The sequence below is a fragment of the Fukomys damarensis genome, unplaced genomic scaffold (assembly GCF_012274545.1).
Source record: "Fukomys damarensis isolate Sample0158 unplaced genomic scaffold, DMR_v1.0_HiC HiC_scaffold_37, whole genome shotgun sequence".
Classification (NCBI taxonomy): Eukaryota; Metazoa; Chordata; class Mammalia; order Rodentia; family Bathyergidae; genus Fukomys; species Fukomys damarensis.
The window spans coordinates 3,541,485-3,558,693 of record NW_022900949.1 but is presented as its reverse complement, the minus strand read 5'-3'; the positions used below and the strand labels follow the sequence as shown (position 1 = coordinate 3,558,693).

General features: G+C 41.2%; 1 protein-coding gene across 8 annotated transcripts in view; it reads right to left on the bottom strand.

Moving 5' to 3' along the window:
* Hnrnpm (heterogeneous nuclear ribonucleoprotein M) overlaps positions 1 to 17,209 on the bottom strand; it is a 43,831-nt gene that overhangs the window by 21,471 nt on the left and 5,151 nt on the right. For 7 of the 8 annotated variants that reach the window (XM_010605685.3, XM_010605679.3, XM_010605684.3 and 4 more), the window contains exons 2-5: positions 9,215 to 9,384; positions 2,302 to 2,354; positions 1,382 to 1,389; positions 1,203 to 1,296 (exon numbers count right to left, since the gene is read on the bottom strand). In XM_010605685.3, coding sequence (XP_010603987.1) covers positions 1,203 to 1,296; positions 1,382 to 1,389; positions 2,302 to 2,354; positions 9,215 to 9,384 — 325 coding nt within the window. Of the gene's footprint in view, positions 1 to 1,202; positions 1,297 to 1,381; positions 1,390 to 2,301; positions 2,355 to 9,214; positions 9,385 to 17,209 lie in introns of those variants that run through there. The other variant, XM_010605687.3, reaches the window with a different exon arrangement.

Sequence of the window (17,209 nt, the reverse complement as noted above, 5' to 3'; positions counted from 1 at the left end):
CTCATTAATTCATTGGAGTTTGTTTAATTTCTGCAAAAACCATCAGTGACTTTTCCAGAAGTCTGAAAGCACAGTCCTGTATCCTCCAAGTGCTCTGAGTGTTGGAATCACTCATGCACCTGCCGTCTAAGCAGACTGAAGCAATGACTCGGTGTGGCGCTCTGGTACTGACACGCCCCTTTGAGTTCCATTCTGCGTATCACAGAGACCTCACACCCCACCCTGCTTTCCTGCAGTTTTTAATACACTGTCCTTCCCAAGAAGACACACAAAGAACTCAAAGAGAGATTCAATCAGCAACCAAAAAAACCTCTTTACAGAGAAGAAAAGACATTTGATACAAATCAGATATGAAAGAAAATTTAAATAAAGGCAAACTCATTTTAAAAGGGGGAAAGCAGTCTGGGAAGATAGCTCAACTGCAGAGTATTTGCTTAGCACATGCAAGGCCCTGGGTTCCACCACAGCACCAAGATAGAGATAGATGACAGACGGTGTTGGAGACAGAGAGAGAGAGGGAGGGAGGGGGAAGGGAAGACAAGGGAAAAGAGAAAAAATGTGGCTAAGAACAGTATTCAGACTGGTAGATGAAATAGGAGTCTTACTTGCAGAGGCCCAGTAAAAACCACAGGCTCAGGTGAAGTATCCCTGCAACAACAAGGCCTAAGGAAAGTGGTTAGCTTAAGTCACTGGGGTTCTGCTCGCCTGCTGCACTACAGCTCACACAGGAGTGGCTGCTGGAACCTGCATGACTGACTCTCTCCATTAAAATGGGCTAGGGCTGACCACGGTGGCACACACTTCTAATCCCAGCACTTGAGAAGCTGAGGCAGGAGGACCGCCATGAATCTGGACTTCATACCGAGATCTTGCCTCAAAAACACAAATAATAGGGCCGGGGATTTAGCTCAGTGGTGCTGCTGACTGCCTTGCAAATAGAAGGTCCTGAGTTCGATCCCTGGTACAAAAAAAAAAACACGCAAATAATAAGTAAAAATGAAAACAACAGGCTGGTCTGCCCAAGGATTGCTCTTGTCTTCTAACTTTGAACAAGGAGAACTCCACAATTATACACAGTCACCAGTGTTAATAATGAGTTCACTTTCAGGCTGGAGGTGAGGCCCAGTAGAAAAGTACTCGAGTAGGATGCACCAGGCCAAAAAAAAAAAAACGCCAAAAGAAAGTTGAAAGAGAATACTTACTTCTTTGACTTTCAGTGGTCTTCCACTCAAACTATGCTTGTTTAGAACTTCAGCAGCTTTTTTCATGCTTTCTTCCATCTTGAATTCAACCACACTATGAAGAGTCAAAAGGAAATGAGTGAAACCAGTCCTACAACTTGGAAGTCTCAAATGCCAATAGGAAACTAGAGGATACTTACGCACATCCCTTTGGAAGTAGACACAGACCAGTCAGAAGAGCAAGGAAAGGGGGGGAAAAAAAAGAAAAATAGTAAATGCCAATGACAGTTATAAATAAAAATATGATTTATGTAATAAAGTTAGGTTTTTTTAAAAAATTAACTCTTCTAAGGGAAAAGTGACAGAACTGCCTACCAGCCTTCCTTATTAAAAGCTGGGCTCTTTAACCTCTTTCCCTACACATTACCAGAATTGCACTATACCTGCTGTGGTTATAAAGAGCAGACCTAGATTCAGGTTCTCCAAGAAATCACACAAGCTTTAGATCTGCTTCCCTCAGTACTCAGTCAATCCCTAATCATGCTCCTACTAGATCCATCCGACCCATAAATTAAATTCGTCCTTTAGATTATTCTAAGCCATTCTATTGCACAACAGAAAATAGTGTATGTTCTCGTTAAACTAGGCCAATTTTGAACATTCAGGTTTGTAATATGTGGTTTACAATTTACTGGCACAAAGGCAACTTTTCAAAATCTGGGATTCACACAACTTTCAAATTCAGCAAACAACCAAGAGTAACATTTTCTAGACAAGAACACACGTTGTACATTAATTATACCACCGCTAAAATTCCATGCATAATTCACACACAGCCAATTCCTCTGTTAACAAAGAGACAATGCTGCTTGCTATTGGTCCCCAGTTATCCAAATTGGGCATCCAAACAGAATACCAAAGCACTCTTTGGCCAGCCATTTGGAAAAGCGGGACTCCCGTTTGCAAACCCCCTCCCACCCCACTCAAATGTTGGCAAAATCAAACATAGCTACTATAACATGAGCACTCACTGCCTTCCTGATATCATTCGAGTCCACGTCACCATACATTACATTTGTCATGTAGTAAATCCACAGAAGAAATTCTCTCAGACACTTACCCTTGACTTTCCTTCAGCGTCCATTAAGAGCTCCACGTATGTTACCTCACCAACTACAAATCAGTTTCCAGACGACACATAAACCAAGGGAGAAAAGCCAAGAAAACAATGGGAATTTAGAACAATCATCAGCAACCTTGTATGGAGCCTCTGCCTTAATAAGAAAGCCCAGAAACACTCCATATTCTCTAAGCCACCACACTAGGCATTACAGGTGTGCAGTAAAAGTAGGTGAAAAGTCATTAACAATAATATGTCCTTGATTTTCCTCCCACCAAAAACAAACTACTTCCACAGATGTCCATTATCAATTTCCCTGTCTGGAAAACTCAATTCATGACGAGAGGCAACCCAAATCTGTAGGAAAGAAGCCTGCATAATTCTCTTCTTAGAGAAGGGAGGAAAAACTTTATATAGGAACATTCTTACTCGTCAAAAGCAGTCAACAGCACGCAGGTCACAACACCACTGGACTGAGCTCACACACTACAAATACAAGGATATGCGTATACACATAAGCTCAGAGGCACACACACGGCCCAGACCTGGCTTCATGGGTGTTCAACCTGTGTGATCAGAGCCAATGTTTGGTTTAATGTTCTTGGCACCATCTTGAAATTCTAAATTTGTTAACAAGAGGGCCCATTTTCCATTTTACAGTAGGCTCCACAAATTCTGGTGAAGTAGTGAACCAGGCTCCACAGTTTAGAATCAGAATGTTTGAACATATAATCACAAAAACAGAGCAGCATCTGGATTCTCTTCAGCCAGGCTTTATTCTTGCTGCTTTCTAAACCTTCTCATCAAAGGACATAAAGTCAAATTTAGGGCTCCATTGGCAACTAAACAGTTAAAAGACTGGGGGGGATGAGGGTCGGGAGTTGGGGGATACCACACAAAAGCATTTTAAAAGTTCCTGCAGCTTTTCCTCCAGGCTTGGATTGCCCATTCATGACCAACATGACCAGATGTTAGAATCCATCAAGACAACCACCAAAATGGCTGCTGAACTTGAAGATGGCACACAGAAAACAAATTTCAAAGATTAACTTGGAGAAAGCAATCTCTCCAAAGTCAAAAAAGGGTTTGTTCTCAGGAATCTTTTTCACCTGAAGGATTACTCTGGATGTTAAAGCCTTCCCTGATTCACTTTGGTCTAACACTACAAGGGTAAAAAAAAATTAACCCACTTAGTGGCCTTGACAGGCCCTACTTATTCCAACTCCTTTGCCCCAAGGACATTAAAATTTTCATTTTCAAATTAATAAGGCAAGAAACGATTTGAATGGGAAACAGAACTATCTCACAAATAAAATTAACATTTTGAAGGGGATAGGTAGTAATGGATTTCTATTATGCTGGAGGCAAGAAGGTCAAGCATTCAAGGTTTAATTCTACAGCCTTACTTTCCTTATCCACTGCTGAAATGTTACAAAACTGGCACTTTGCACAAAGCAGAAAGAAATAGTGCAAAGAAACAAAGAAATATGAGGGACCAACAGTTAGTTAGCTTTTGGAGAACATATTCCTGTGAGACAACCAAAAAATGATCACAGCCAAAGGACAGCCATACAAATAGGCTTTATTTTACACTAACAAAAGTACAGCAGCAGTTCCAAACATGTGGCAATTCTTGAGGCCATGTTAAAAGCCATTTATTTCAATAGCAGCAGCCATTCAGGAACCAGAGCCCTTGTCTCCACTTTGAGAAAAAGGCCAAGTAATGTCAAAACAGGAAAGAGACCCCAAGCTCATTTCCTAGCAGTTGTGACTACCACTACTATATTAGCCTTACACCCACAATATCAAACTCAAGACAACCTTATGTTGGCAGAATTCCAATACTGCTGCATTTGAAATTTTCTACTTGTGTCAATAAAGACACTTTCATCAAAAAGCCCTTGTTATAACCTAAAAAAACAAGTCCAAACCAAACTTTTTTCCATGGTCATAACTATTTTAACAAAATAGCAGGTTATAACTTACAATTATTTTTCATTTAACATTCTATTGATGCCACACTCCCAACTTCAATCTTTTGCACTAAAATCTGCTTTAAAAATACTTTCTCCCGGGCCGGGGATTTAGCTCAGTGGTTCTGCCACCTGCTTCGCAAGCGGCAACATCCGGAGTTCGATCCCCAGTACCAAAAAACAAAAAACAAAACTTCTTCCTCCTCCCAATGGGATAGCTGTCATCTGTGGCATCAGCATGAGTAGCACAGTCCTCAGGCACCATCAGTACTAAGCACATGCCTGACAAATGTGTGACATCCCCATCTCTGCCCTGAGAAATTTCCAGTCCAGTCTTAACGGGTATGCACTTCTACTTCACACTTCCCTCCCAGAAGACAGCAAAGACTTGTGTAACCAGTAAAACTATCAATAAGAATCTGGAGGCAAAACTTGCCAACCACACACAGGGTGGTGACATTCCACAACATGAAGTTTAAAAGAATGAACCACCCAGAGCAGGTGACAGGAGGCAGAGCAGGCTCACAGTGGAGCTCAGTTACTAATGGGGAGTACTGCTGTTCCTCTCCCCTCCTGACAACAGAAGAAACACATGGAATCCCAAGAGCAGGGGCTGACACAAATCTGATTACAACTTCAAACATCAAAATACCTAAATAGAAACAGTTAAGACTTTGAAATACTGTAACATCAAATGTCACCCTCCACCTTCATTTAAAAATGCCAAGTAATCAATTTAACCAACAACTAAGTAAATTATTAAAAATTGCCTGAAGACACATCATGAGAATAAATAGAGAAGCAACCCAAACAGAACTCAGACGGTTGTGGAACTACTGTAATTTAACACTCTTGCATGCTTGTATCAAACAGAGTTTCACTTCTGTGTTCCCATTTCCTGCTCAAACCTGTTATGGACAAAAAACAAAGGGAGTACAAAAGCCAAAGCTTCACTGAACAGAATTCACATATAAGGTCTTTAATGTTTTAATTATTTTGGGGGGTCCTAGGGACTGAATGCAGGGTCTCACATATGCTACACAGACACCACTGAACTACACTCCCAGCCCCAAGACCTTTATTTTACACCATGACTGACAGTTTCACGGACAAGGTAGAGAATGACCAAGCTCACACTTATTCCAATTTGACAACAGCAGAAAAAGCAAGGACCAGAGCACACCACACAAGCTGCAGTGCTTGGGTTCAAATTCAGTATTCACACCTGTACATGCTTTCTTTAGCAGAACAGGCCCCTCCAAAGCCCAGGCTGAATTTCAAACAGGAAAATACAAAGGAGTAAGTAGATTGGATAGTGATTTTATTAAACTGAAAACAGACCCACAAAAGCATGATCTCTGAGCTAGCAGATTTCTTTAGGACTGTATTTGCCTTCTGGGCCTCAGTTTTCTGTGGGCTGCAGTCTGAAATTTACTTAAAGTGATGCATTAACTAATAAGAGAAGGATTAAGTACTTAAAGAAATCTTTGCTTACACAATTTAAACTGCTGCTAAACCTGGGATTGATTTGACGGTAAACTACACCACTAACCTTCCTTCCTTCCTCACTCTGGGCTCCATGTTTACTCACTGCTAGGTGTCAGGTACAACCCCAACACTGCCAGCTCCCTGGTTAGGCCAGAAGAATGAGAGGCCCAAGCTCTCCTCATCCACACAGGATTTCATGGTCTGAAACTAATGTAGTGCAACACTTAAGTTTAAAATGCCCAAAATCAGGCCGGGGATGTAGGTTGCCTAGCATGTACAAAGCCCTAGGTTAAATTCCCAGCACCCACTCCCCCGCAAAAAAGAGAAAAGAAAATAATGCTCAAGAGGAACTTTTATTCACAGAAATCTTTCTTACACCAGTCTTTACAGTAAACACTGTATTCCATCACCTGTCATGATGCAATTGAGTAGCTGTAGACTTACTTTCAAAGCTGGTATGGTAATCCCCAATTTTTTTTTTTTTTAAACTTCAAATTTCCTACCACTGCTTCTCAATTTTTTTCTATCTAGCAACTCTTTGGCATTCAGAGTCATTTGTTCCATGAGATACTATGCCTCCACTTAAAACTAAGCATGGTCAAAAGGAAAAACAATAGAAACCTTCCCTTTGTCCCAAGACACTTAGGGCAGGAAGGGTAAGGCAGGAGCAGATGCTTAGGGCAAGAGCAACTCCTGAAACTAATCTACTTCCCCATTGACAAGGCAGAAGGGGGGCCTGAGCAACACAGCAGCCCAGGCAAAACAAAACAAAGCTCTCAACACAATTTCTCTTTAAAGCTCATAGTGTTGATTTCAGGATTCTGCCACCAAACAACCTTTTGGTTCTTTCTAAAAGGAAAGGCCTAAGGACCAGTTTCTGTATGTCATATTATTAACCAGAGCTCCCAGACTGGTGCTGATGCTAAAACTAAACATGGAAAGGAAAATACACACCTGGTGTCAAAAGAGAAGAAAATCTGGAATCAAGAAGGGTATGTGGGACACTCTCACACATGCTTATCCTTAGAAAAGTTCCCCTCTTGCCAAAGCTACTACACTTTCCTTCTCAGAGGCTGCAATTAGACACTTCTCAATGATGGAAAATTCAAGTTAAGGACAACTAATTCTAGCTCTTATTCCACTGGTTTCCTGAAGCAAAAGGACTCAGATTTCATCAGGGTAAAGTATTTAAATGCAGGCTAATAAAAGAGTGGTTTGAGCAGCAGTTACAACCTGGGGGTTTATCCACTGGAGATTATTGCCATACTACCACCTTGAGGGCATAGGCACCTCTCTGCCATTTCTTCTAATGTGTATGTCTTACTTAAGATATACTGCCAACGGATTTCAAGTAAATATTTCAGAGTTAAATAAACATTTAGACAAAGTTTGGTATATCAAGACATGAATTACAACATGTTTCTAAAACCTCAATGAAAAGAATGAGAACATTTCTTAAAGAGGTATAAACAGTAAATTTCTTTAGACCTTATATACTGAATATAAACATTACCATAAAAGATTACCCTTCTCACTTTACTCACAATCCAATACTGCATATAATTTAATAAACAGCAAAATAATTTAACCAGTACAGGGGAGCTCTTAACAAGAACATTTAAAGTTTGTTAAAAATAATGGATTTACTGCACACCTGTAATTCTAAATTACAACACCAGAAATACACTGAAAAGGGCTGAGCCCCAGGCATTCATAGCAGTATGCCAGGGGAATATGAGAACCAGTTTGGAAGTATCCAAATCAACCACCAGGCTGGCTCCACACTTTGCAGGGCAAAATAGTAAATTGAGGTGAACTGCTTCTACATCCAGAAATGTCATGGCTGCTGCTGCTACCAGCTTTAACGCTTCCAAAACTGAATTGCTGAATGGTTAAGCAGTAAAAATGTCACCTACTTTATCCATCTTGTCCCAAAACTGGTTCACACACTCCTAAAAATGAAAAAGTAATTTGGCCTACAATCTCTTACAAAATTCTAACAATTGCAGTTTCAAAGCCACATTCCTGGTTCTTGGAACTACTATACCTTATTATCAATGGAAATAGCAATTCAGCGATTCAACCAAATCACAAGAACACAAATTTGGAGGTTATTCCAAAAACTAATTCGAATGAGATCCAACTCAGAAATTCTAAGCTTATAGTGAAGCAGCAGTCCCAAAAACCAAGAACACTGCATCTGGGATGCCACATGACACACCCTTCAGACAAAAGAAACTTCACTTCTTGCCCTAGGAGTATTGGCAGGAATGATTTGGCTGATCAAGGCAGAAAACAAACCTCACACCAAAACATTTTCCACCTGTGTTATCTGGAGAAATACCACATGGGACAGAGGTTCACAGTGCCCAGTGCTTCTTGCACATCATGGCCAAAATAAGTAATGTGATCACGATGGCCATGGCTATTCATGGTTTCAAAACCCGATGCAGGTAGCACCAGCACACATACCAAAATGACCTACCCAAGTGGCATCTTTGTCACTGAAATGTTAATCATTTGATAAATCATGCTCGCATCTCTTCAGTATGAATGCTCCAGAAAACCAATACTTTTCAGCCCTTCAAAAAGACTCCATCCATTAAGGATGATTTGATTCTAGGTTTCCCTTGGGGGAGAGGGAAGCTCAAGACATACAAATTATTCTCTAGTAATAGTTTTGTCTAAACGGGGGCTGAACAATCATTTAGTCTTGAGCACCACCAGCAGGACCAAGACTCAGGGAAGAAAGGAAGGCAACACGCAGGATAGGAGTGAGGAAGGAGAGGACACCGCAGCAGCCTGCTGGGGTGAGGAGAAGATCTTGGGGGCAGCCTCCTCAGACCTCCTGGGGGCAGCTAAACTTTGTTGCTTCCCTTGCCCAAAGCCAGCAAGTGGATACCTGGGCTCTGCCAATGTGAACCCATAAGGAACCATGTTACCAAGCAAATACCTTATTTTGAATTCTCCAATTGCCAATCTATATTTTCGGAGGGGGGGCACTAATGATTTAACTGAAGCTAGTATTTTATGCTTGGAATCTGAGCAGCACACATGCCAGCTACCAAATTTTGATCCCAAGAGGACATCCACAAAATTTAAACAAACTTCCTGTCATATTTTAAAAGCTTAAAACAAATTTTAAAAGAAAAAACTTCTCCAAGTAAAGAATTCGATGAATTTCCTTACCACAAAAAGGCTCCCTTCAAGACTAATCAGAGTCCTATTAACCATATTAAGCCAGTAAAAGCATTTGTAGATCAAGGGACCATACACAACACTCTGACACACAGGCAGGACTACAAAAAAGTGGGCTTGAGTGGACTCTAAGCCTGGACAAAACACAAGCTCCTCCCAGAACAGCTTCCACTGACAAAAAGTAACCAAGGAATTAGCCACAGAGAAGATGACACACCGACCTCCTTACCCTACTCCACCACCGGTACCATTACCTTTTTCTTTAACCAGGTCTTTAAGTGACTGCCACTTCACATCGAACGGTATGTTCGTAATGAAGGCGCGGTATCTCTTAGTTGGATTGGCATATGGCTCAAAGCGATTGCCTCCTCTTTTTATATTTTTTTCCTTCCTCTTCTCATTCTGAGTAGGTCGTTCACCTTCACTAAATTCAAAAGAGGGGGGAAAGGGGTTTATATTAACATAATATTAATGCCAATATGATTTGCCAGGTTCACATATAACATAAGCCAAGCCTGGTTATGAAGTGAGACATTCAAACAAAAGCGCTCCACGGGAAAGAAAGTTACAGTAATGTGTTCCTTAAAACTCAACTATTAATAAACCATTCCCCCCAAAAATATGCTCTTATAGGCTTACACATGCTGCCATGGGCTATAACATGGAGGAGAGTGGGCCAACTCCCTGCCTGAGATGTGTTAATTCCAAGATAAAAACAGGAAAAGAGAAGGGAATACTTGTAAGATTTCATGGAATGGAAATAAGGTGATACTCATGGGCCTTACCAATTTTAGCTTCATAAAAGGGGGGAAGTAGGAATGTGAAATGGTGCATTTACTAGGAAAAGCATGTGGCAGTTATTCAAAATTATATACAGAATCATATAACCCACTAATTCTCCTGGGTATTTGCCCCCAAAAAATGTGAAGCAGGAACTCCAGTATGTGTACACCAGTGTTCACAGCAGCATTATTGATTAAAAGCTGAAAGATGAAACAAAGTGCTGACCAGCAGATGAGTGGAATAAACAAAATATGGTATTATCCAGTGTGGAATATTCTTCAGCCATCAAAAGCAATGAAGTTCTGATACACACTACAGCACAGATAAACCTTGAGGATATCATGAAATTAGCCAGATACCAAAGGACAAATACTTCATGATTCTGCCCATAAGAGATACCTAGAACAAGTAAACTCATAGGCAGATAGCAGGGACTGCGAGAAGTAAAAATGGGAGTTACCAGTTAAGGAACAGAATTTCTGTTTGGGATGATAAAGCTCTGGGAATAGAGTACAGAAGACTTAACTGTACACTTCAAATGGTTAAAATGACACAATTCACATATTTTACATTAAAAAAAAAACTCAAAGAAAGGGGAAAAGGGAGGCTGGGTGTCCAGAGTATGTGCTTCGTTTGATGAGGCCCTGGATCCCATCCCCAGCAGAAAGGAAAAGCAGGTGAAGGAAAGCAAGAGATTATGAAAAGGAGAGAAGACTGGGGATTTAGCTCAGTGGTTCTGCCGCCTGCCTTGCAAGCCCAAGGACCCAAGTTCGAGTCCCGGTACCCCAAAAAAAAGGGAGAGAAGTTGGGGGGAATAAAGAGAAGGAAAGGGGAGAAGAAAAACACTCTGCCCAATCCTACCACTTTGAATCTAGAAAACTTCCAAATCTGAGCAACCCCAGTTGACAGAACACGAAAGATCCCACCTTCAGCAATAAAGGGTGGTGCATTTTCAACACATCTTTCCTTGTAATACTCTTTACCTTTGTAAGCCTCTCCTTCATTTTTCCTGTTTTGGGCTTTGATTAAAATATCAGTGCCTCCATTCTGTAACACTGCATCTCTAAGCTCCACAGATGGTTTTGGTTTAGAGTGAAACGAAGAAATGCACAAATACTTCCAAAGCCCAACAAGGGCTAACAAGCTAGAAGTAGAGCCTGGAAAGGGCACAGGCAGGCACTAGCTGACAGGGTTCTGGCTCTGTGCTTACTCAGGTTCAGCCTGCTCTGACCCAGGGAAGCACCACATGCAGGGAGCAAGCAGCAGCCTCAGAGTTTCTCCTGGCACTAAGCCTTGCCCGTTTCAAATCACCAGCCCTAGGATTTCACCAGTGAAAACCAGTGACTCCCAAACCACAAGCTCTAACAAAGTTTGTGATGCGTGGAAAAAAAACAAAAAACTAAGAATATGGTATTGACAATTTGCAGGACTATCTTTATTTAATTAAAAGGCTGGTCTCACTCCGGAATATAGCTTCCTTTTGTGGGAGGACGCAATTACCAGATGGGAGCTGCTGGACTTTCTTTTAACATAGTTACTTGGAGAAATTTTAAAGTTAACAATCTTTTTGTTGGCGGGGGGGGGGTCATTATGTAGGTTCAGGCTGGCTTTGACCTTGGTAGGTCAAATTCACCACAATCTTCAGCCTCCCAAGTGCTGAGGTCACGGGCATGGGCTACTATGCCTGGCTTTAAAGGAGAGCCAGGTGTGGTGGTGCAGGCCTGTAATACCAGCACTTGGGAGGCTGAGGCAGAAGAACTGCTGCAAGTCTGAGGCCAGCCTGGGTTACATGGCAAGACTGCCTCCAGAAATAACACCAAAAGCTGGGCATGGTATTGCACGCCTGCAATCCCAGCACTCGGGAGGCTGAGGCAGGAGGATCGCTATGAGTTCAAGACCAACCTGAGCTACATAGTGAGTTCCAGGTCAGTCACAAATACATAGTGAGACCCTGTCTCAAAAAACCGAAAAAACAAAACAAAACAAAACAAATAACACCAAAAAATGTTAACTTTTTTTTGTACCCTCAAAGGCATCTTTGCTGACCCCCAACACCCAAACCCAACTGCCACGCCAGGGAAGGTATCACACTATTGTGATTTATTCCTTACTTGACACACAAACAGCTTCCTCCCTGATGTGAACTACACTGATGCAAAATCTGCATGCTTCCCTTCACACGGGCTGGCAGCGGAGAGAGTTAAGGCCAGTGCAACCACAGATTCCTAGAATTCTTCACTAACAGGCTCCCTGATTTCACAAGAGACCCTACTCAGGGTGGCTGCACACCACAAAGCAAATCCCACAGGAAAACCACAACTACTCCTTAGGAAAGCCCTGCACCAAAGTTTGCCACACACAGCATTATCTGCAAAAGCATCTCTTACTCTTTTTTGGCAGACATGAAGAAAGTGTTACTAGAGAAAATGTTCCAATGGGAAGAGGAACAAGGGGGGAGAGGAAGGGACAAGAAAAAAGTGAAAAAAAATAGGAAAAATGGAAACAAAGCTTTTGTATATAAGGAAGCACAGGAAAAAGGGGGTGCAAATTCCCTATGAGTGTATGTATGCCTAAAATGTACCAATAAATGTTATGCTATATTTTTAAAGGATGTTAAATGACTTAAAAATGGATTCTGATACAACTGGTTTCTTTTTAAGTCTCCAATATTTAAATATTTACATTTAAAACATTATTCTCACACAACAATATGTCCAGTCTGTTTCCAGACTGCTCAGCTTACCAGTTAGCTACAAATGTATAAACAAGTAATTACAGTCACTACAGGAGACAAAGCCTCTGCTGACTCACCCATAGCTAGGAATAGGCTAAGAACAAACTCTACAATCTAATCTGGCTGGGGGCTGATCCACATCACAAGGCTCACCACTCAAGAGAGCAGCAGCAGGGTGTTTAGTGCCCAAAGTACAAGCCTAGCACCAATGCAAATATGCCTTGGTCTAGTTAATCTTTCCTCTTTCTATGAAGTTTCCTCCTAAATAAATAGTTAGAACTCTCACCACTTCCAGCTTTTCAAAAATTTACGTTTTGGCCAGGATGTAGCTCAGTGGCACTGTACCTGCCTTGCAAGCTCAAGGTCCTGAATTTGATCTCCAGTACCAAAAAAATTTTTTAAACTTTTCTGAATATCTTAATGATCACTACCAACCATATTCACCAAAGAACCCAATTAAGGCACATAGAAAGAAGTGTAGACAATGTGACCGTGGTATCCCACAAAGTTCATTTTTTAACATATCCAACACTATTTTCTCACTTACCTTCAGGAATAAATATGGGAAATATTCCTCCCTTGTCCTAAAACATATACAGCAATTAATTTTGAAAATCTTTTAGAAGTACATTTTTATGGGAAGATTACAATTTAGCCACAATGATAAAAATAAATTGCTTATTTTTAAAATACCCTGTTTAGGATACTATAGATATTAAAATTGACATTTATGAATAATCTGTAACAAAAACTCATCAAGTTAAATGTTAAGGGAAAGATCCAAGATTATCTGACCACTTCTAGCATATAAACTATGATGGCTATTATATGGAAAATAAAATCAGTATTTAAGGAACTCAAAACTTAAAAGCTGCTTACCAGTTTTACCCATATACTATACTTCTGCATCGCGTACAGAAAATTAGGCCAGGGATGTGGCTCAGTAAGCACAAGGTCCTGGGTTCGATTCCCAGTACCAAAGGAAAAAAAATTGCTGAGGAATGGTGGTGCATGCCTGTAATACCAGCATTTTGGAAGCTGAAGCAGGGGACAAGCCTGGGCTAAAGGCTGGTCTGCTACATGGCAAGATCCTGTCTCTCTCTCTCCAAAAAAAACAAAAATTCCAAAAAAAAAAAAAATACTAATAGCAACTCCACCCCCTAATCAGGACGATGAAAATCAAAAATTTCACTTCAAATGCCCTAGAAGGAGAGGAGAGGGTCACCCAGTAAGAACTACTGATGTACACTAAGGGAAAGCTGATCAACAAGGGTACAGGGGGCCGGGGATTTAGCTCAGTGGTTCGGTGGCCTGCCTTGCAAGTGCAAGGACCCAAGTACAATCCCCGGTACCAAAAAATATATAAATAAAAAGAAGCGTACAGGGGAGTAGTGTCAGAAAAAGTTACTGGAAAGAAGGATTACAAATAGGCAAGAGGATACTTCTGGGGATTATGAATTCTTGATTTCAGTGAGGGTTCCATATGCTAAACACTTACCAAACTGCAAATTTTAAGTAAGTAGTTTATAGCATCAGTTACAAAACAGCCATAGTTTCTAATGATGTTCATTAAATTTCAAATCTAACCTAATTAACAGCTCGATTTAACTGTCAAACAAATTTGTAGTATTTCAAAGAAATTTAAATGACAATAAATCTACTTAGGCAAGCTAAACATTTCTACTAATATTCTCCTTGCTAGCTGTTTCTCTCAATTCCAAACTGTCAGTGAAAACCAAGCGTGGGCACCCAATTATCTATGCAGAGTTCTTTTTTAGGGGTGGGTGGGTACCGGGGATTGAACTCGGGTCCTCGCGCTTGCAAGGCAGGCCACTGAACCGCTGAGCTAAATGCCTGGCCCAAAGCAAAGTTCTAAACAGATCCAATAAAATAAAAATTTTTCTGACACTTATCAAACATTGACTATATGATGTACTATTTCAGAATAAAAGACAAGCCTAAAACATCTGTTAAGTACCTTCCACACCATTAAAGCAACAATGGTTTAATATGGCTTTGAAGTTGTTCCACTGAGATCTGATAAACTAAGACTTGATAAACTGACACTTATCAAGTTATTGCTCTACCATATTTAGAATTATAATGCACACAAAGATCACAGCTAATAAAAAGATGGAGTACCTACTCTATGAAGGCCTGCTACATTCACTTCAACAGTGACTTTCTAAACTCTCTCATGTCTCCATACCATTCAAGTAAAACATGTACTCTCATTTATTTGCAAGTTTCTCAAAGAAATGGCAGTTTAACAGGCCATCTCAATATCCTGAAATTCTGAGTTCATGTGTGAGGGACAAGAATCCTCCTTCAGCTAGGCACAGTGGTGCATGCCTGTATTCCCAGCTATTACACAGGCTGAGGCAGGATTACCAGTTTCCAGTAACAGTGAGATTTTGTTTCAAAATAATTTTGTTTTAAGGGCTGGAAAGCAGCAGCTCTGCAGAAAAGCACTTGCCTAGCACATGTGAGGCCCTGAATTCAACCTCCAATACTTCCTCAAAAATAAAAAAAATCCTCCTTCATCCTTGAAAAACATGTTATATAAAATGATATTTTTTCACAGAAATCCTTGAAACCCTGAGCTCCTCTCATATATTTAAGATGTAGAGAGCTCTCTCTAACTCCAGATCCACAACTTAACTACTCAAATGACTTGGCTCTTTACCTATCAGGTTCTTTACCAGAAGAACCAGGAGAACTTGTATTCATGTTGGTTCCCAGGAGTGCAGAGAATCAACAAAGAATACCATAGAAAAAAGCTACTACATGTTCAATGCAAAACTACTACCTAAGACCAGGTACAGTGGCACACACCTGTGATCCCAGCACTCACGAGGTAGGTCTCTCTCCCCACCCCAAACACAAACCAACAAGAAAGTAAGAAAAAAAAAACAAAAACAAAAAAAAAAAACAAAGAAACCACAACAAAAAACCTACCTAAGGGGTATAGCAGATAACTAAGACCTAGGATCACCTAGTCTGAACCCTACCCAACACCACTACAACCTTGCCTGGTGTCAGTTCTCTCATCTATAAAGGGAGAATGCTGTTCACAAATTTAAAGAGACAGCACACAGCATCTATGGCAATGATAAATTTTGCTACCAAGAATTTCCTTGACAGGGTAAGGAAGAGAATCAATTTGCTCCAAGCTTTCTAATGTTTCATCTACTGATCATCTCCTGATAAGGCTTTAAATTTAATGCAAACCAGACAGGCACAGTGGCATATGCCTGTAATCTCAGCATTTTAAGAGACTGAAGCAGGAAGATTGCAAATTCAAGCCCCACTTGAGCAATTTAGAAAGACTCTGTCTCCAAAAAGTTGGAGGGGGTAGGATACAGCTCAGTGGGAAAGTCTTGGGTTCAATCCCCAGTACCACAAGGAACAAATAATAAAAACATGCCAGGCATGGTGGCACACGCCTGTAATCCCAGCACTTGGGAGGCTGAGGCAGGAAGATCGCTCTGAGTTCAAGACCAGCCTGGGCTATATAGTGAGTTCCAGGTCAGTCTCAACTACATAGTGAGACCCTGTCTCAAAAAAACAAACAAACAAAAAAACAAACAAACACATGCCAACGCGAGCCCATAGCTCAGAAACCATAGGCATTGAATCCATTACAGACTACCAAAGGGATAATTCATCTTTTTAACTCTGGCATGGCAAAACATGATAATGCAAAGGACTATTTGAAAACCCTTTAAAAAAAATTTTTTTTCAACAAAACCAAGCTAATCCTTATAGACTAGTACCTCCTTCTCTAGCCATGAATAAAAGCAAGAGGCTGGGCCGGGGATTTAGCTCAGTGGTTCCAGCACCTGCCTTGCAAGTACAACGACCTGAGTTCGATCCCTGGTACTAAATACAAAACAAACAAAAAGCAAGGGGCAGCTGCCAGTCACCTCATGGTCCCACCTGATTCCCGGAACCCCCTCACCCACATCTACATCTGTGTTTCCTCAGGACCCTTGGCTTTGCAGATTTGCCAGGATGAATACCAAATCTCCACCCACACTTCCGAAACTGGCAATTCAGAGCTTGCTGAGGGCCAAGGACTTGGTCATGGGAGGCGTGGAAGATTTGCCAGGGGAACTCTTCCCGCCAGTGTTTGTGGAGGTCTTCATCAGGGGTCACAATGAGGTCCTGAAGGCCACGGCGCTGTCCTGGCCTTTCTCTACCTGCCCCTAGGAGCACTGATGAACATGAGGAATCCACAGACTTCAGACACTGAGGTGGATGTTACCAAGGTAGAGAAAAGGATGCTGTTACAAGCTGTGCTGGATGAGCTTGATCTGCTGCTGAGCCAGAAGATTTGCTCCAGGAGACTGAAACTGCAAGTGCTAATATGCGGAAAACACCAAAAGTTCTGGAGATGGAAATGAGTTGGAAGCCTGCTCCTCAGAGCCATGAAGAAGATAAAAACACAGAAGACTGGGCAACATTAGCAGAAAAGCAGCCACTCAAGATCTGTGGCTTGGTCTGGAACATCTGAATCCAATCCAATCCTACCTTCTGAAGTGGGTCCAAAATAGGGAAAGGTCTGATGAAGCTGATTATACAAATCCATGTATTAGCCCAACATGCATTCAAGAAGTGGATGTGAGGGACTTCTGGACTCTCTTGATCTTGGCTTATTTTGACTCTTACCTGAGCCAGGTGCAACATCGTCACAAACTATTTTTCTATGACATCTCTGTGTGAGTTCTTT